At 35.9% G+C, this 21,244-nt stretch overlaps 1 protein-coding gene across 1 annotated transcript in view; it reads left to right on the top strand.

Moving 5' to 3' along the window:
• LOC126235477 (protein bicaudal C) overlaps positions 1 to 15,831 on the top strand; it is a 167,366-nt gene extending 151,535 nt beyond the window's left edge. The window contains exons 12-16 of the mRNA XM_049944197.1: positions 2,482 to 2,600; positions 2,676 to 2,901; positions 5,982 to 6,101; positions 8,748 to 8,847; positions 13,893 to 15,831. Coding sequence (XP_049800154.1) covers positions 2,482 to 2,600; positions 2,676 to 2,901; positions 5,982 to 6,101; positions 8,748 to 8,847; positions 13,893 to 13,965 — 638 coding nt within the window. The 3' untranslated portion in view covers positions 13,966 to 15,831. The remainder of the gene's footprint in view (positions 1 to 2,481; positions 2,601 to 2,675; positions 2,902 to 5,981; positions 6,102 to 8,747; positions 8,848 to 13,892) is intronic.
• The last annotated feature ends 5,413 nt before the right edge of the window (positions 15,832 to 21,244 follow it).

The following is a 21,244-nucleotide window of genomic DNA, read 5'->3' as shown; positions in this document are numbered from 1 at the left end:
CTTTTTTGGTTTCTTTGGAGGGAGGTTTTTTGGTCATTTTAATATTTTCTGGTTACAATGGTGGGCCGAGGGGTATTGCTGTGTCTTTGCTAGAGAGTTTACGTGAATGACTTGTGGTTTCATTTTTTATTATTTTAAAATTTTGCATCTGATTGAGGGTGGGTGGTAGGGAAGAACTGATTTGGGTGGTACCTCATTCGTGCCTGGCAGTTCGTTTCTTATTATTTTTTTTATTAGTTATTCTGGATTTTGCTTCTTTCATTACAGTTCGACCTTCTAACATTATTATTTCTTGTAATGTCCTTACTTCATTCTTATCAGCCTCCATCTTTGATTCCTTTGGTAGTTCGTATACGGTAAGTTTCTTTACGTGTAGCCACTTTAGTGTTTTCCTTTTGGATGATTCTGCTACACTTTTTATTTTTACTGTCACTCCTGGTGTATTGATTTTACTGAGTGTTGTTTGGAGCTACTGTAGCTGGTGTGACTTTAGTGTAGTATTGTTATCAGTTGCAAGGTTTGGTCATTTTTACTTTTTATTTCTTTACGTGTGCAGTAATGTGTGCAGAGATTTTCATTTTTTGAAAGTCTAGTCGTATTCTGTAGTTCACTAACAAGATCATTTTTAAGCACGTTTCTGATATTAGATTCTTGCACAACAAACAGTAATATTGGGAATCTGTAACTAGAAACAATTTCTTACATAGGTTGCTTCTAGTTACTGATTCCAACTATTTGACAGTTCATTATTAAGATCATTTTTGTAGTACATGTGGAAAATAATATATAATATATGCACTCGTAATTGCTCACATTCTTATTTATTTCAGTCATCTTCAACTCGTTTAAATGAAATTTGTGCGTAAATAATAGTCACGTTAAATGTATTTTATGGCATGCTACATTCGTTTGTTGACAAGTATGATCTGTTCCATTCACAGATTGTCGTTGCAGCATCTTTGACCAATGACGTCATACGTAGGGCAAAGTCGACAGCTGGTATCGGACACTGGCAATGTGGCAACATTTTACAGTCCTTTGTAGATATATCCAGGTTGCTGGCTGTGAGCAACCAGGAAGAATACTCACTCTTGCAAATAAACAAACTTCAATTACAAAATAATCTTGAGTAATTAAGAACAATATAGCTCCTGTCACTGTCGTTTGAACAAGAGTACCAAAACAGTCTCTCTCAAGGAATTTCTACTCCTGCCTGAGCGATACTCTCCTCCAGACTGATACTGGTCGCCACACCTTCACCGTTCCACACTACCTCCATATTTTTTTTTCAAGGCCGTATCACCACTGACACTTTTTGTGTAATTATATGAATAATGTTAAATTAGGAAAATTGTAATTAAATGGTAGAATAACATGCAAAACTAAATTAATGGGGTTGAAGGGAAGAAATTTCCAAATTAAATGTATCACAGTTGTTGCTAAAAAATTAAGCTGGTGAAAAGTGATTTTCCAACACGTATGACTGGGTGTCCAAAAATCTGCAATGCTGTACATAAAATTTACGACTGATGTGGGAAACAAAAATACCTAAACAAACCAAGAAAAACAAAGATCACTTATTTGAAGAGCTACATTACCAAAATATTTAATACAACCAAGCCACTATTTATTTTAAATAAATTGTTGAAATTGAGGGAAGAACGTTGATACCACTACTTCTCATATTACTGCGCAGACAATGTTCTTGATTATTTTATACGAAAAGGTTCTATAAAGATTCAAAAATATTAAAAATTGATAGTAGGATTTTTAACTATTTTCGTTTTGTTCTCATGTGCATAATTAAATGCTAAAGACAAAAAATGGTGCTTAAAAGTATTGTGGCAATGAAACTGTCACTGCACTGTGTAATGAAAACAAAATGTGAATAAGTATTTATACATAACTTAAAAGGCTCCTCATCTTTCAAAATCTTAAGAGAATTGCTTAAGGTATGAGCAATGTAAGAAACTGGTATTAAAATAGTTTAAAGAGAATTGTAACATATTCTGGACCTTATTATGATAGTTGCCAGCTGTGATAAACATTCACAAATGTACAGTGAAATAATCATATTGCCTTATTAGTCAGGAGATCCCATCTGGGGTTGTCTGGTTGCCTGGTGCAAGTATTTTTAATTTGACATAACTTTGGTTACTTTGGTATCATCGATGATAAAACACCACCATCTCCAAGCGGATACACTCTCCGACCTGACCGGGAATCGAATGCAGGACCCTATAAGCTAGAAGCAGTGATGATAACCACTAGATCACTGTCAGCAGTAAATATACAAAACTGCTGTCTCATAGATGTCTACGTTCAAGTTACAAAAACTCATTTTGAAATATTAAAGGTAAAGAAATTTAAACAGAACTGTAAATGGATCCCCCACTATACATTTAATAAATTTCTTGCTTCTTATTGTAAAAAAATAAAGAAACTTTCATTTATTAAGCATGATTTTAATTCTCCCAACAGCGATTCAGAAACCTCTTGGAACTAATTTAAGAACTCCAACATCACTGTGGTCTGGATATGGCTTCAGCCAGTCCAGTCCAACACCAGAAATGAAACCAAAACACAATGGACTTCTCCAGGTAAGCATTATACATCAAAAGATGTTAAAATACACCACTACATTAAGCATGACTAATAATTAGATTCCAAACCAGGATTCTGGTGATCTGGACCCATGGAAAACAACCAACTCTATGGTATCTCCAACATTAAATTCGACTTCAGACTTCAGCAGTACATTATTAACTGGTGAAAATGGACTGATGAGTGCAAGCAACTACCTAGATTCTGCACCCACATCTGCTGTGAATCAAATTGCAGGATTGAAGACAAAGGATATTGCTTCACTTCTAACATCCATTGGACTAGAAAAATACATTTGTAAGTTATGGTCATTCTCTAGTCCTTAGTAAACATTTGTAACTGATTTGATAGATTAATATGTGGCATAGAATTACTTTTGCATGTAACCATAATTAATAATATTGAATCCTAGATGGACTTGCCTAGCACTTAAAGCAAATTCAGAAGCCCTTGTCAACCAGTAATACCTAGGCATCTGATCTTCAATACATTACTCCACCAAGCCACAACAGTCAAGCTGCAATTGTCTTCACAAGACAAGACATGGATCCACACTATGTTAATATTCTGAAGAACGTCGTCATAATCTCTCACCTTCTCTTCGAATTACCTGGAACAATTGAATAATCAGAATTGAAAGAAGAGATCGGCAAAGATAACTAGTATCCTCTAAACTATATTCACCATGCCTAACAGAAGTTGAAAGATTCTGAAAATTAGAAAATGAAGAAACAAGTTTTAATCCAGAAATCTTAATCATCTTCATTTCATGAGTTCTATTGTATTGTCTGTGCAGATGAATTTAAACATAACTTGAACTTAATAGTGAAAGCTTGAAATTAAGTCTGAAAACCAGCTACTGAATTAATCTATAACAAACACGTTGAAAATAAAATGATGTAAATTAATAATGAAGTCATACAACCACTTAGTTTTTGTATTTAAGGCAGTTAGAGAACATGAGATAGATTGGGAAAGAAAGGGGAGTAAAAATAAATTTGAAATCCTTTCAGAAAATTTGTTCACTGAATTTAGCTAATAGCATTTCTGACAAGAACAATGCTAGTGTATGTTCAGAGCTCTGTCAATGAGATATGGTCCTAAAACACAAAAGCCCATGGAAAAACTTGGGTTTCCCAGGGAGCGGAAGTCTGACAAGAAATACTGGATGAGAACCACCATTTGGATCAGGGAACAAACTAAAATGGAAGATGTAATCATGACATGACCATAATGGATATGCAATGTAGGTGTGTAGTACATACAGACCAACAGTAGACATATGGATCAAGGAAGTTCACCATTTGATACAAAGAGAGAGAAAGATAACTAATGGAAAGTGCATAATTAGTATTAGAAAATGTGGAAGACCAACATTGTGTACAGGTGATCATAATAATGAATGGAAAGGTTGAGAGAACTATGTAGCAATTGATCTCAACTGGCTGATAAACTATTCACACATTGTACACACTTGGCAAGTCATGATCTAGCATGACATAAAGGTTACGTTACATGCTGTATTTTTCATGTACCACTGGATGGTGGATAGTGTAGTTGATCTCGATTAAAATGCACAGACTTACTTATTTTTCTGGAGTCAATTGCAAAATAAAATGCATACCAACTGGCTAGTATTGAGGAGTGAGATTCAAGGAGGACTACTACACTCAAAAATGAATTCAGAAATGCCATTGTCCAAACCCGTACATTTGTGTGACCACATACGAAAGCTGGCTGAGTTACTTAGTTCATTTCAACAGTGCTTAATTTGACAGTATCCTGCACCAGCTCAGTTAAGAATTTCAAATAAGAGGTAAGATAACACTTAGCTGCCTTGTTGAGTCATGGACCAGTTGCCTGGAAGATACATGAGACAGATTGTGCTGAACATTAGGACAGTCACCTTCAGACAAATCAAATAATGTACATGCACACCAACTTGTTTCTGACCTTGTCAACAGCTTAACAGTTAACTGATTGGTGGAAGGAGCATGTGCAGTAACAAGAGAGTGTACAAAGGAAGATGACATTTTTCTAAGTGGATGCTTGATCATTATTTCAATAAAGCCATTCGTGCTCCCACAATCTTGTCCATCAGTCATGATCTCCCTTTATTCCTATAGTCCCAACGTATCCATGCATTACATTTCTCATACATCAGACTGAAATATTAAATAATGGAAAGTCCATGATGGAATAATGACAACTTGGAAAGGGCAGGTTGCGGCAAACCCCATAGGGCACGTGTTGTCACAGATGGGCACAATGAAAAACAATGCTAGCAATAGTTCAGCTTTTGAAAAGTACTTCAAAACTCTCGCACATTGTTAATGACTCTCGCACATTGTTAATGACTCTCGCACATTGTTAATGACTCTCGCACATTGTTAATGACTCTCGCACATTGTTAATGACTCTCGCACATTGTTAATGACTCTCGCACATTGTTAATGACTCTCGCACATTGTTAATGACTCTCGCACATTGTTAATGACTCTCGCACATTGTTAATGACTCTCGCACATTGTTAATGACTCTCGCACATTGTTAATGACTCTCGCACATTGTTAATGACTCTCGCACATTGTTAATGACTCTCGCACATTGTTAATGACTCTCGCACATTGTTAATGACTCTCGCACATTGTCAATGACTCTCGCACACGTACATAACCAATGTCTCCAGACACAAATGGCTAACCTTTAAGTCAGGGCGTTTTTAGTTTTCTATTCTGGAGGAAAGACTTTGTCCAAAAACAAATATTTCTAGCATTATTTTTTTTCTACTTCTCTCAGATTAAAAAAAATAGTAACTTTTGCTGTCTGCAGTGATTATTTTCAAAATGTTGTGAACTGCAAGAAACACTCTGCTATAGCCAGTACCAAACAAAGCTTTTGGAACAAATTACCGTTTCACTACATCAAAGTTAATGACATATGTCTATTATGACAGATGCAGATTTTTATTTCTTTTAAATTAAATTCTTGATTTTAGCTGTTGGTTATGAGAAGAACACCAGTATTTGGTTTAATCCATTCTTACTTAACATAGTTCTGGTCTATCTAATGTCCAGAATAAATTTAGACATGTAAACTTTCTCTACTTCTGTTAACTGGAAGCTATGTCTTAGCACCTCTTACTAAATTTTACTTCCATGTATCAGTATGACCTACCGTGAAGGGAATAGCGGTTTAAAGAGAAACAGTTGCATACATTACTAAGAGTTCACAGAGCAGTGCTGGAACTTGCATTACAAAGCACACATTATAGCTGCTAGTACTACTAAGGTTTCAGGTTGTCATGTTTCTAATTACTTTCTAGAATAAATGTATACAAACTGCCTTCAGCCTAAAAAGAATTTTTACATTTTCAGGTATTTTCACTAACCAAGAAATAGACGTTGACATCTTTCGTTCTCTCACTGAAAGTGATCTCCGAGAAATTGGTGTAACTGCCTTAGGAGCTCGTCGGAAGTTGTTACTTGCAATTTCAGGTAAAAATAAAACTAATTTCATGAAATATTTGACTTAAGAAGTAAAAAAGTTTATTTCTCTTCATTGTGTGAACTAAAAGACTGGATGGCTAAAGTTGAATTATTATTATTTACTGTTGTAACATACGACCATTCAGCTGGAAAATCCTAATGACTGGCCAATAATTTGGTAAAAAACTTAGAGGTTAGGTAATGAATGAGAGGCTAAACACCTTGGAAGAAAAGATATTGCTAATATTGGTATACACATATAGTAGTCATTTACAACAAGAGTTGTATGTGGAGTTCGAAAAATTTTTGGTGTAAGAAAGTCTTTCTACAAATTACTCAGTTCTGCACCACAGTCATGACTTACATTGTTTTTGTTTTATTGGAAACCTCATTCTCAACACTCATTCTTAAAAGGAATGACTAAATAAGGCAACATGGGTAATGAGGGTAACCACAAACCCACATTCTCAGTGCACTTCATCAGCTTGTGTACACTGTTAAATCTATAAACATGCATGGAAGTGTTATGGCAAAGTTAGACCATGCTCACATTATTGCATTATGGCAATAAGGGTTTCTAGCATGGGAAGTTGCCCATGGAATTACCATATACAAAGGCAACCAAAATATCCAACTGCTGTCATGATACAAAACAATGGTCTTTCTCAGGTGTCATCCATAGCAGACACCAGTTGACAATTGATACTTGAAGGTTACAGGCCATAAATACACATAGAGTACAACAGGAGTATGTGTTGCCTTTCTGGAAGCAGCTGGGAAAACTGTGTCCAGCCAAATACTACACAATCATCCCTCCATGATTAATTTGGCTTCCATTATGAACAGTTGTATAAACTCACCAGCACCTACACTCAGAGGTAGTGGACAAGGGGTCAATTGGAGTGGAACATGGATCAAAGGCATCAGGTTCTCTTCGTTAAAAAATACAGGATGGGGGCAAATAAGTGGCCCGCAGAACAGTGTCCTAAGGTACAATGAAAAACAGCAGAGGAAAGGAAATAAAGTACTAACCTGCCTGAAGCAGATGTTTAAAGTGAACACCATTCACATCTTTGTAGTTTTGGGCCCCGGTCAGGAGGTTGCTGGAGGCAGATCAAAGTTAGACTGCTGGAATTGCTGTAATCTCATCCAAAATGTTCGGCTGCAGTTTGTCAAGACTAAGGGTTATTGCAAAGCACTTTAGACTTGATGGATCCCCACACAATGTAATTGTACACTGGCAGATCTGGTGACCTGGGGGCCAGCTGTCGCCATGACCAGACTGACCCCTGCCAACTACTGTCAGGCTTGAAGATTGTCTAAATGTGCTCCAAGGTTTGGCCAGTTGTATGAGCAGTTGCTCCATCCTGTTGGAAGTAACAGTAGGTCTTTTAATGTTGCCACAAATGATTTCAAAATGTTGGCAATTTAACATGCCAAAGTCAGCTTCTGATCATAAAAGGTGGGACCAATGATATGGTGTGCAGACATTGCACACCAAACCCCAACCTTCTGACCATGCAATGGTGTTTTGTGGAAGTTAGGCTGTTTCTCTGCCACCCAGAACCTGTGATTTGATATAACCACTCAGTTGAAATTAGGCTTCATCAGACATCACAAACAGATCCATGTCCATATACATTCATTGTTACCTCAGTGAACAACCATTCACAACACTAGAGGTGCTGAGGAGACATCTGCTGTGTTTAATGCATGAATGACAGACTTGCTAGGAATAAATGTGCAGGTCCAGGTGGAGTATTTGTCCACATGATCAATGTGACATGCTGGACTGTTGCAAAAAGCTCCCCCCCCCCCTCTCTCTCTCTCTCTCTCTCTCTCTCTCTCTCTCTCTCTCTCTCTCTCTCTCTCTCTCTCTCTCTCTCTCACTAAATGTCCTGCCCACTGGACATTCTCACTCCACACCAATAGGTGGTGCATTACAGTAATTTACATTAGGCAGCTCTGTCCAATCCACAGGATACCTCTGGGAGAAATTGAAGTATTAGTAGAGGATCTAGAGAAAAGCTACAAATTCAAATGCTTCAGCACTGTTAGACTATGCAAACAACATGATCCTTATTTCTCTCTGCCACTTCTTAATGATGAATTTTTGCTTGGCTGAAATGAAGATACAATGAAATATTATTGGATGTCACTAGAGCTGCAAGTTTACTTTTAGAGGACCTTCTGTAATGAAAAAGTCCCACTATTGCAACAGTAATAAAATGAGAGTTTGTAAAAAAGACTAAATGTTATGTCTACTAATGTAATTTTTTAAAGTTTCTCTGTCTTACCTATTTACAATAGTTTCTTCCTCCTACATGCAGAGTGTGATTTTCTGCAAACTTCACTATTCAAGTGCAGAACATATAAAGCAACAGTTGGGTAACAATTAAATTCAATCCAGATGCCCCAGGAAACAGTTTACTAAAGGGACATGATTGCCTTACAAAACTTATGTCCAAAGAATAAAAGTATACTCAAGGCCAGGAATTTTATCCAGATGCAATAAAGTTAACTGGCTGTGAAAATTACATTTCGATAAACCCTAAGTTCCTTTCACAACTAAAGTCTAGTTAATAAATGTTTACCTCATTTTTACTTCATTCTAAAAGAATGAATAAAACCTTAATTAAGGAATTTTATTGGCAGAGCTCAACAAACGCCAGAGCCCATTCTCTGGGAGTGCAGCCCCAGGAGCTGAACGTAAACTTGGTTCAACAATAAATAACAGTCCAATAGGAGATAAATGGTAAGAAGATATAGCTACTACTATTAAAAAGGTGCAATAGCAAGTGTGTTGATGGTTGGAAGTGGAGATAACCAAAGAAGACTGACATGGTTATGCTTTGTGTGTTATATGGAATTCCATTATTTGTTTATTGATGATCTCGGTTGCCAATAAGAGCTTAGTGTTCTTGTTTCGCAAGTCAAAATGTTTATGCATGACAGTGTGCAGCACTTTTCTTTTATTCATTGCTAGTCTCTTTTTTACCATTATCTGAGTTTGTTAATCAGCTCCAACAATTTAGGATTTTCTTCTATTGCAGTATTTTAATGAGATTGAAGTAATGGAACTATTGTATATTTGTCATGCATATTTTATGGTGGGAAGGGATAAGCACTACTACTCCTGCTCTCTGGATTTTAGTTAAGTAGGAGGTAGTTGTGAACGTTGAATAAAGAAAATAATTATTGTATATCAATTTGTTAGCTTCATGTAAGCACAAAAGCACTAACAGTAATGTAGTATGGATTTGCAAAGTGTTTTTGTATATTTAATTACATTGAATGCTTCCACTGTTGCAACAAATGCATGAAACCGGTTTTCTTACTAACATATACTGAAATTTATTTTATATAACTGATTTTTTAGAGTTTAATTTCTTATTTTTATGAAATTGAATAAAATCTAAGTACACTTTGTGCTTACTGTTGCTGAAAATGACAATGAGTTGTCTTAAAAAAAGGACAGTCAAAATTTTGTAATGAATGACTGTTGAAACTGCAAAGTGATGGACACTTGCATTGAAATTTCTGTTAGTAAGAAACATAAAATGTATAATTTTTTCTGCATTGGAAATTGAGCTTAAAATTGCCCAAAGATAATAACATGGGCAAGGGAACAATATGGTTGCAAGAAAGACATGTAGATAATAATCTGAAATTAGAAAGTTTTGTACAGTAAGTACTGACTCAAAAGTTCCCATTTTCTTGTAGTTAAGTGATGAAAATAATACTAAATTCTAAAACTGTTGTAATAGTCTTACAAATTTTACTAAGATACTTTTTTAAATTTCACAAAATATTTTTTAAATGTGCCTACAATAACTAATTACCAAAGAAATTCCTGGGGCCCAACTTGCCTATTTAATCCACTTAACTTTGAAAATGAAGAGTTTTCATATTGTGCAATCCTTGACTTTCTAAATTTATGTATTAAAATATCCTTTGGCCTCCAGTAAAACATAACTTTTTAAATTTGTTTTAACTTTCAGTAGTACTGTTGAACCATCAATGTGATATTAGGACCATGACCGATATATTAAACTAAATTTTTCACTACAGAAAATATTTTTTTAAAAATTTGAGATCTTTGCATTTTGCTTAAATGGGCAAATTGAGCTCAAAATGTAGGTGTATTTTTGAGGCTGAAGTGGAACAACATTCTGAATATTGTGTTAATACTAAAATGCTAATATTTTAACAGCAGTATAATGTCTGTGATACTGTTCTTGTTATGTAAATGTGTTCATCAGAAATATTATTTTATATATTTAATCTTGAGCTTGTTTTAAAATTATGAATGGGAGTTAACAGGATTTCCTTAGTTAATTTTGACTATAATATGGATCCATACACAACTTATGTACACATCTGAAATAATTTAGTTAAAAGTAAATTCAATTTAGGAATTGTGCTGCAATGTATTACAGGTCAAACATGTAACTAAAAACTGTGAAAAAGTCACTGAAAACACCAATACTGCAGCTGTGAACAGAAAAATTCAAAATGTTATGAAAGTTTCCAAGCTAGTTCATTATTCAGTGTATTATTTAATCAGTTTGTGCAGCACTGGCTACTTTATTAAGCAAAGCAGAACTGGCATATCTGAAAGTCTCTCAATAGCATTAGTTTTTGTGGCATACTACATAAAGGAAACACTCATCAGCTCATAAACATTTCTTGATCTTTCAACTGAATCATAGAGACATTACAATTACATTAAAATTTTATAATCATTTATTTCACTCTAAAACTGTCATTCAGGGCTTCCATGTAATTACAGGTTTTTACAAGAAGCCCATTCCTCTAAATATTATTTTATCATGGTTTAGATAGATTTAATCAAATTTAACATTAAACCAGACTGGATACATTGCATATAGAATAAGACAATAGTGATGTAAAAAAAATAGGTAACCTGTAGCCAGTGCTGCTTATCAGGGACTCTGAAACAGTGTGTCAAATGGCAATTGATTTAGAAATCAGTTTAGGATTAGCACAAGTAAATCTGTTAATCTGTAAATGCTGCAAAGATGTGGACTGTAAAAGCACATGAATTGAAGTAGAGAATGTTTTGTAAAGTTATAAATGTGTAAATTTTTGTTCCTGTTGCTATTATTATTATTATTATTATTATTATTATTATTATTATTATTATTTAGAGAATTGTAAGCCCTAGCTGAAGCTCTGTTTTTTATGTGTTTATTTTTATAAAAATATCTCCATGTAGGTTATGAAAGACAATACAGGGGAAACTAGCATTTTATGTGAAAATATTATTTTTACACCACTGCCTGTGCCAAAAATATTTATTACAACCAAAGCTGTCCCTTCTAGCATACCTGCTACAGGAATCCTTCAAAAGCAGTTCTTTGTTTTTTTTAGGAAAAATGCCTGTATATAATGAAATTTAGGATTCCTCCCCCTGCCCCCCCCCCCCTCCCTCTCCACAGCCACCCATACTGCACAGTATTTTAATTTCTACATAGTAAATCAACAATTAAAAAGCAGTTTAGTCAAATACAATTTCCATGTTCAGAATACTACAAATAACTTATACAAATGACTAAATTCTAATACACTAAAAGTTCTGAAGTTTCCCAGGTTAAAGAGATTAAATACTGATTATACAAAATGCCACTCTGGTTGGTGAAGGTTAGTGATTACTGACATAGGTATAGACAAATTGACATTTTTTATAGTTAGTATGAAATGCAGTTCAATTACACACACAAAATACTGTGATCACTTCTTTCTCTGTTATTATTATTATTATTATTATTATTATTATTACTATCATCATCATTACTACTCTCATTACTACTCTCATTACTACTCTCATTACTACTCTCATTACTACTCTCATTACTACTCTCATTACTACTCTCATTACTACCCTCATTACTACTCTCATTACTACTCTCATTACTACTCTCATTACTACTCTCATTACTACTCTCATTACTACTCTTTACAACTAGCCTACATCTTGTAATAGAAATATTCTTCCATTAAATGTCCAACATGATCATTGGAATTACTCTTAATGTTTCTTGGGTATGTCCAGTTCTGTTTGCATGTATTACCATTCACAAATACATTGTGGTGATGCTGCCTTAGTATCCCCTTCATAGTACTTTGTCTTTTTCTATGGTCCCTTGTTTTATCACTATTCATTATTTGCAACTCCTCGTGTTTCTAGACCAAATTTGGGTCTATTCAGGGACACTAGCTTTTGACATTTTGGGGTTTGTATGATTTTGCATAAACAATAACACTGTAGATCATCCCTCACATAGTAGATGAATTTTATTTTCAAACAAAATTCAATTACAATGTGTTTCCAAGTGCAACAACAGTAGTAAATAAAATTTAAATTTTTAACGTCATTTGTCAGTGGAAATGTGTATGTGTATGTGTTCAGTAATCTCTATTACATTATCCAATAGTTATGTGAAGAAATAAATTTGGCCCATGCTTTGGTTCTACATTAATACAAAACACAACAAAACATTCATTCACTTTCCATCATTTGACACCAAAATCAACAAATGTTTTGTAAACATAGTTCACACAAGCTTCAGGCAAATTTGTCACTGAAACATGAAAATAAAATTATTTCCACAAAATTCACAACTAACAAATTTGTTTGTCTATTACTTATTCACATATGAGTTTTTACTTGCTAATGAATGTAAATCATTCTACCTATATTTTAGATTTTAATATTTGAGAAACAAATGTTGTATGAACCTTACTCAAATATCAAGCTGTGCCAAAATTGAAGTTCTTAAAAATATTTTGCAGAAAAGTATTTGAAAATGTTCTTGCCTACTCAGGCTTATCACCATAACTTCAAAACTGCCACAACAGTGTAGTTTATTTTTAATTAAAGGTAGCCTGGGAAAACCATTTTGAACATAGTTCTCAGTTTAGTGCTTCAGTATAAAATTAGTTCAGTAAATAAACTAATGAAAATAGCCCAGTTTGGTGAGGTGCAAATCACTGCTTCCACAAAGCAGTCCCTTTGGGTAGTCAAACTCCTATAAGATGCTTAATAGCTAGTTTTATATCAACCCTAATGGTTGATAAATTGTTTGATATGTTCATCAAAGTACATAATAATAGCTACAAAGTAAATAATCAAGTAGCAACTTCATTAAAATCATATTTTGTACTAACAGGTTAGAGATGAAGTGCATTAAATTAAAAAAAAGTGTCTCTTAGTTAGGTTACTGTCCCACTGGGCCTGTACCTCTTTAAATACCACTTAGAGTTTATACTCGCATATAACACATTAGTGAGAATGTATGCAAAGAATATTACTTTATTCACAAAAAATTTTAATATCCCTTTCATCCTCTATCCAGTTTTGCATACTGTTAATGCAGTTATTCTCTTAAGAGATTTTGACTGCATTGTGCTGAAAATTATCCACCAAATTGTCCTTTAGTGTAAATACTGGAAAATTTAGACATACTGTCCAGCTTCTTCATGATAAATTATAAATTGCCAAAGCTTGTAGTTGAAGCTATTTTGTTCTTTAGACTAACAAACATCTTTCCTTGAGATATGTAGTGATCTGTAATGACAAATTTAAGTATCAAAACCTGTTGAATTTTTGTCCTCTAATGTTTCTGTGTTTCCTAAGTCAATGTTAGATTAAATTTTTTCTGCAGTCATGTAGTATGTACTGTTGGTGCAAGTGGGTGTAATGTTTGCATTTCTAGATAAGCAGCAAAAGTTTGTACGGTGATCTAATAAACACTAAGTTTGCCCATTCTGATTTAGGCTTTCCGTGGTTTACCTCATCCTACACTGGACTGCTGGGAGCTCAGTGATAAAGACTATTCCTGCTTCCTAAAATGCGCAAGTTAAACATTTAAGCATTCCTGACATCTCAGATGGTTAAAAGTGACTATGATAAGACATTCTTGCTCATTAGTAGGTGTTATGGTCAGTAATGTACTCTACAATCTCCCAATTTGTATTGGCATAGTCAGTCAGTTACAGCCCTAAAGGTATCATTTTATCAACCTTTCCTAAATATGTAACCTGAAGCCTAATGTATGCTTTAAATGTTCATCAGTATGGTCTTCTAATACTCTTAGGACAACTAATTTCCATTCAAGATTTTAAATAAGGCAACATTTTGCTGATAAATCTTTCCCTTAGGTGGTTAAACTTGAGTGATGGGCTATTTATATTTTGGTGTAATAATCAGAGGCAATAAAATGCAATGTGGAAATGAAAATAATTTTTTGTGACTCTTGCTGTCAGTTAAGCAATTTAATTTAATAATTGGAGAAAGTATAAATCAGCTTAAGGACTCAATACCCTGCTATTGCCTTTGATACATGAAAAATTCAATCAAAGTTCTTCACTTATCCAGGACACAATGAACAAAGGTGGTTAAAAGTACAGTTCTAAAGTCTGGCTGAATGGGATGCTTTCAGTTGCAAAATATTCTGACTGGTGAGATCACAATCGTAGGTATCCAGTTCACCAGGGCTTCCAAGAATGCTAGAACTTGACATCATATAAAATGTCTCTTTAACCATTTTATAGCTGTAATATAAGTTTTACTAAATTTTGTGACAATACATAAAGAATTCATTATATTTGCTGATGCCTAGTTCATGATATAATCTTTCATGCTGCTAACTCTTGTAGTATTAATTGCAGATTCACTAGAATTACAGTTTCCTCCCTTTATATTTGTTCTGTAATTGAAGCATGGATGAACAAAAGTTTATCCTTGTACTTAAATTTAACTTAAAATAACAAATAATCACACTTCATATGTATACAGGAGTGAGGCAGCAATCTCTTAAATACATGAATTAAAGTAGTGCAATTTTAGTTGTGCCTTCGGAGATCTCTCTTTAAAACATCCTACAGATAAAGATATGATAAGAGTGCAGATATATTGGCTGTAATTTTTGTGGATACATTGCTTCACTCGTAAAAACACAGATGTGTGCAACACAGTTCAAATATATTAGATGAGACCAACTCTGAAATTGTCACACTAAGTACCAACTGCTTCAGTGTAAAGTGTAACCTCCAAATATTGCAGAGAGAGTGATCATACGATAAGTATTGTCCAACGTTTCTCAACAAGGACACCATCTAAAGACACTATCCCTATTATTAAGAATACCATGTTGTTACAGTTCACAATGGTCCTCCAGTTTGTGAGAATTTGTAAAGTAAATAAGACAGAAAAATCAGAGGAATTTATCTGAATCTCAGTTATTGTAGGTCATAGTGGTAAATAGAAAAACAGTGTACACAATGCAAATTATTCAGTGGGTAGAGACTCTATTACATGCTATTACTAGAATAGGTGTAAAACAGAGCTTCAGTTAAGAGCCTTAGAAATAAAAATGGACTGTTTATTTAAAGACTGTAAACATATTAATGTAGAGATGAACTGAAGATTTTGACAAGTGGCCTGCCTTATTTTTTTATGTAAAATTGGAAGGTTTTTTAATTTAATGAGATTATATCAGCACAATGGTAAAACATGCTGCAGACATTGTGAAATACAGATATATGTACCTTACTGTGGCCACAGATGTAAGTTAATTTACATAAGTAACATGACCCATCATGTTAACAGTTCTTTAATTTATTAAAATTTTAGTTTGACATTCTGTGACTGGAGTGTTGCAATTTGCACACACTGTCATGACATTAATTTGACCAAGTGCTTCTGTACATGATGACTGTTCCTATTGTTGACTAGTATGCTGTACTTAATAAAAGAGAAACTACAAAACACAGATTTCTCACTGAATAAAATAATTATTGTAGATCAATGTTGTGTATTATTTGTTCCCTTATTCCTTCAAAAATTAACAACTTAAATCATTTATGGTGTGCTTCTACACCAGACAAAACCCAAGTAATCTGCAGAATATCCACAACAACCTAGTCATATAGTACTTTTATTATATTTACAACCATTTCCCAATATGAGTAGTCCATCACATTATCAAAAATTCTGCTCACTAGAAAATGTGCTAAAATTCCTCATAAGAAGGCTGGCCATTACTGCAGTTTCAAATCTGATAAAAGAAAGTGTAATGCAGTAACATTTAAAACTCATTGCAAAACAATATTAAAGATTTGCATGATAAGTGTACATCATTTACTTTATAAAATCTCTTACATATAATTATTTTTTCTGTCAAACTGTGTTATGCATTCCCTTATTATGTTTACTACAGTTTGTTTTTGAATATATTGACAGTGTAAACTGTTAATATAATATACCTCATTTTTCCATGTTTCCCATAATTTCTTTAATTCTCACTTTTTGCTAATTAAATTACATTATCCCAGGCATTTTTAGCACGGTAATTCAAATCTCAACTTATTGCACATCATTATTCCACCTGCTGATGTATATCACTGGAATATGTACATCAAAGTCAAATGGCTTTAAGAAATTCGGGAAAGTGGTCGGAGAAGATATACATGAACTTCGATCTAGTAAAACGTTAAGGAGTAAAGCAGCTCATTGCTCCATATTATAACACAAGATGATGCAACATTACTGCAGATGCTACAAAGAAGATAAATATTCAAATACTGGTGAATAAAATGGAAAAACATCAAATAGGATAGACACCTACTTGCCCCATAGAGGAGGTGTAAGTGGTACAGAAGCATATTCACCTGTCGTAATCTCCAGACGTTAAGGCGAGTCAGTCTATATTTGATGGAGGGCTTAGTCTGGTAGCTGATAATATCTAGCAGTTATCTTTCAGTGTGCCTATCTGCTGCTGAATGAATTGTGTGTGCTGAGCAGCAACCAAAATCATTAAAAGCCTTGCAGTAAGTACCATCATGGGACACTGAACTATTCTGCAGAATCTGCACTTAACTTGAATAAGGATGGTCAGATGAAAATTGGCCTCCATCCTCTGAAATAAAAGACCACTCTGTTAACAGCAGTGCAACATCATTTCCTGTACCCTCAGTGTCTAATATAATATTGTTTACATTTCCTTGCAGAGAAGTGACTTCATAAAGTAAAACTGTGCTACAATGTTTGTGTCACGACACTAGACACTACATGTGAAAGCGTACATTCACATTCTCTTGATACATATGTGCTGTCAGCTGACATTGTGTACTGCTACTTCCCAAATGATTGCCCAAAACATTAGTCAACATTCCTCCATAATGATTGAAATGTTGAGCTCAAAAAAAAAGCAAGTCAATTTCAGAGCTTTTTGTAAGGTCTTCCAGAAAAGTGTGAAAATAAGTTGTTAAGACAGATTTTATTACCCACTTCCTACATTTTTTTACAAAGCTGCTACTGTCACCTAAGTAATCCTTCACTCTTTAGACGTTATCACTCTCTTCAGCCAATTTCTTGAAGTTTTAATTGTTGGTATAAAATGTAATTTAGAGTTTGTTCATAAATGTAAATTCAGTACAGCTCTGGTACCATGCTCATGGATAAAACTGTTAAAACTGTTGGTACTGTAATTATAAAGTTATGTTTATAATTGATTGGCAAAAGTACTCACATTTTTAGTCACAATCTCAAATGTTACAAACACAGTACAGAAGGGCACCATTTGTTGTTCTTCTGGCTGTTTTTTTGTAACTAAGAAACTTATTTCATCTGTCCCCCAAGAAATTCCATACCTAGGAATTCAGTGTATGTATCAAAAAGACACTGGCTATTGCATACTGATGATAGTACTCGAAGAGCATAACATGATAAGACAGTTTGATACAGTCTTTCTGAGTTCACACCACCTTGACAGTCAGTGTTCATTTCAGGAAACTTGTGTATTAGGCAATTTATAAAGTCAGCATCTAAATTTAAAGTCATATTTTTCCCTTGTCAAACTGACCAATTTCTATCTTATATGCTCTTAAGGATTTATTTGCTTTATATCAAAGTACCCATCTTTTATTTTTATTTTAATTTTGTTCTGATCAGTGAAGAATTTTTCTGTAATGATTAGTGAGAAAGTTTACTAAAGTTCTGGAAGAATGTGCATAATTTAGAAGTTAAGGTAATTACTTGCCATACAGTAGCACTGTTCTCACTACTTGTTCCCCCTCTCTAATTTTTGTTACACGATTACAGCACGTGTACTATACATTTGTGAATCCTTGGTCTGCTCCTCCCCCTACCCTGCACTTGCTGATACCAACTTTTCCTACATGCTTAGTAGGGTAAACATCTAACCAGCATTTTGTTTGTATTGATACTTCGAGCACACTAAGTGGCACCCGAAATCTTTCTTAAAACTACACCAGCTGTGATTGTACTAAAGACACCAGCTGTGATGATAGTAATGAGGTTCTAATAACTATCAGTTCTTCTTTTGTTCTTGGAGATAAATACTTTTTTTCAAATTTCTTGCAAAGTCCCCACTTGGCCTCAACACATTAAAGATATCCAGTACAAAATCAACTTTCTTGCTATCCTCCATATGTTTAGGTAACAATTTCCTAAATTATTTTAAGATGCTTGAAATCTCTTTAAAGTTTAAATTTTGAGAAATGTTAGGTTATAGTTGTACAAGAATTGAAAAAGCTTAGCATTTCCACTGGAATACCTGATGCTATTCTGTTTACTTTTATCATTCTTGGTTTACACCATTTCATTCTAAGATCCTTCCTCAGTTCTTCTTCAAAATTGTCTACCTTTTGACATAATTCAGTTGCCTAGTTATTTGAATTGTTGACTCAGTAATATGTTTCTCTAATTTCTTGGCTTTGTTGACTGACTGTGTCCTCATTTTACCATAAAACTGATCTAATTATTTCAACAGTCTTCCCCAGATTCAGCACCCAGTTGTTACACTTCAGCATTTTATCATTCTCTAAACTCTCACAAAAAATCTTGAAATTATTCATCCATTTTCCAAGTTACTACTGGCATACAGCTGTGGCAGCTGATCAGAAGAGGCAAGGGAGGCCGAGCCGCCTCAGCAGCAGCAGCAGCAGCAGCAGCAGCAGCAGCAGCAGCAGCAATAGTTCTTCCAATAAAATTTTAGGCACTTCTGTCAGTGAGCAGTGAGTGCTAAATAGAAATGAAGACCTGAAAGCAAACTGTAAGAAAGTGAGCCATTTCCAGGGATTTTTAAAACGTATACAGAAGGGGCTGAATGCATAAATGATATCTGTGAATATATACACTCCTGGAAATGGAAAAAAGAACACATTGACACCGGTGTGTCAGACCCACCATACTTGCTCCGGACACTGCGAGAGGGCTGTACAAGCAATGATCACACGCACGGCACAGCGGACACACCAGGAACCGCGGTGTTGGCCGTCGAATGGCGCTAGCTGCGCAGCATTTGTGCACCGCTGCCGTCAGTGTCGGCCAGTTTGCCGTGGCATATGGAGCTCCATCGCAGTCTTTAACACTGGTAGCATGCTGCGACGGCGTGGACGTGAACCGTATGTGCAGTTGACGGACTTTGAGCGAGGGCGTATAGTGGGCATGCGGGAGGCCGGGTGGACGTACCGCCGAATTGCTCAACACGTGGGGCGTGAGGTCTCCACAGTACATTGATGTTGTCGCCAGTGGTCGGCGGAAGGTGCACGTGCCCGTCGACCTGGGACCGGACCGCAGCGACGCACGGATGCACGCCAAGACCGTAGGATCCTACGCAGTGCCGTAGGGGACCGCACCGCCACTTCCCAGCAAATTAGGGACATTGTTGCTCCTGGGGTATCGGCGAGGACCATTCGCAACCGTCTCCATGAAGCTGGGCTACGGTCCCGCACACCGTTAGGCCGTCTTCCACTCACGCCCCAACATCGTGCAGCCCGCCTCCAGTGGTGTCGCGACAGGCGTGAATGGAGGGACGAATGGAGACATGTCGTCTTCAGCGATGAGTCGCTTCTGCCTTGGTGCCAATGATGGGTCGTATGCATGTTTGGCGCCGTGCAGGTGAGCGCCACAATCAGGACTGCATACGACCGAGGCACACAGGGCCAACACCCGGCATCATGGTGTGGGGAGTGATCTCCTACACTGGCCGTACACCACTGGTGATCATCGAGGGGACACTGAATAGTGCACGGTACATCCAAACCGTCGTCGAACCCATCGTTCTACCATTCCTAGACCGGCAAGGGAACTTGCTGTTCCAACAGGACAATGCACGTCCGCATGTATCCCGTGCCACCCAACGTGCTCTAGAAGGTGTAAGTCAACTACCCTGGCCAGCAAGATCTCCGGATCTGTCCCCCATTGAGCATGTTTGGGACTGGATGAAGCGTCGTCTCACGCGGTCTGTACGTCCAGCACGAACGCTGGTCCAACTGAGGCGCCAGGTGGAAATGGCATGGCAAGCCGTTCCACAGGACTACATCCAGCATCTCTACGATCGTCTCCATGGGAGAATAGCAGCCTGCATTGCTGCGAAAGGTGGATATACACTGTACTAGTGCCGACATTGTGCATGCTCTGTTGCCTGTGTCTATGTGCCTGTGGTTCTGTCAGTGTGATCATGTGATGTATCTGACCCCAGGAATGGGTCAATAAAGTTTCCCCTTCCTGGGACAATGAATTCACGGTGTTCTTATTTCAATTTCCAGGAGTGTACATCCAAGTTTCAATAGAACCTAATTTTATGCCTGTATTGTTACAATGCTCTATTGTGAGATTAACTGCAACAGTCATATTAGAAAATATATTCTTGGCTTTCATGTTAGCTTAGCTAGACCTGCTTCTGCTTTATCTACTGTGCTGAACAGCATATTTCAGAATGATACGAAGAATGAACTGGTAGCTCAAACCTACGATGGTGCTTCGATTCTGATAGGAGAATTAAATGGCCTGCAAGCTAAGGTTCACAAAATTGTCCCTTCCCAAAATGTTTTTACTCATTGTTCTGCACATTGTTTAAAACTGGTTTTGTAATAGAACTGTTCTTGTATTTTTTCCACGCTTCGGAGTATTCTTGCTTTCTTCCACGAGTGTTTCAAACACACAGTAATATTATTGGTACACACATTTGTCAGAATATCTGCTATTTATGAAAACTGTCTGGGGGCTAACTGACATTTTAAATGAAACACACAGTCCAGACTCTAGTGCAATGACTATGAGGATTGTGGCTTAAAGATGTCTCTCCTAGACTCGGACTTTG

This window comes from Schistocerca nitens, chromosome 2 (assembly GCF_023898315.1).
Source record: "Schistocerca nitens isolate TAMUIC-IGC-003100 chromosome 2, iqSchNite1.1, whole genome shotgun sequence".
Classification (NCBI taxonomy): Eukaryota; Metazoa; Arthropoda; class Insecta; order Orthoptera; family Acrididae; genus Schistocerca; species Schistocerca nitens.
The sequence above is the reverse complement of the archived record's forward strand: the minus strand, read 5'-3'. Positions and strand labels throughout refer to the sequence as shown.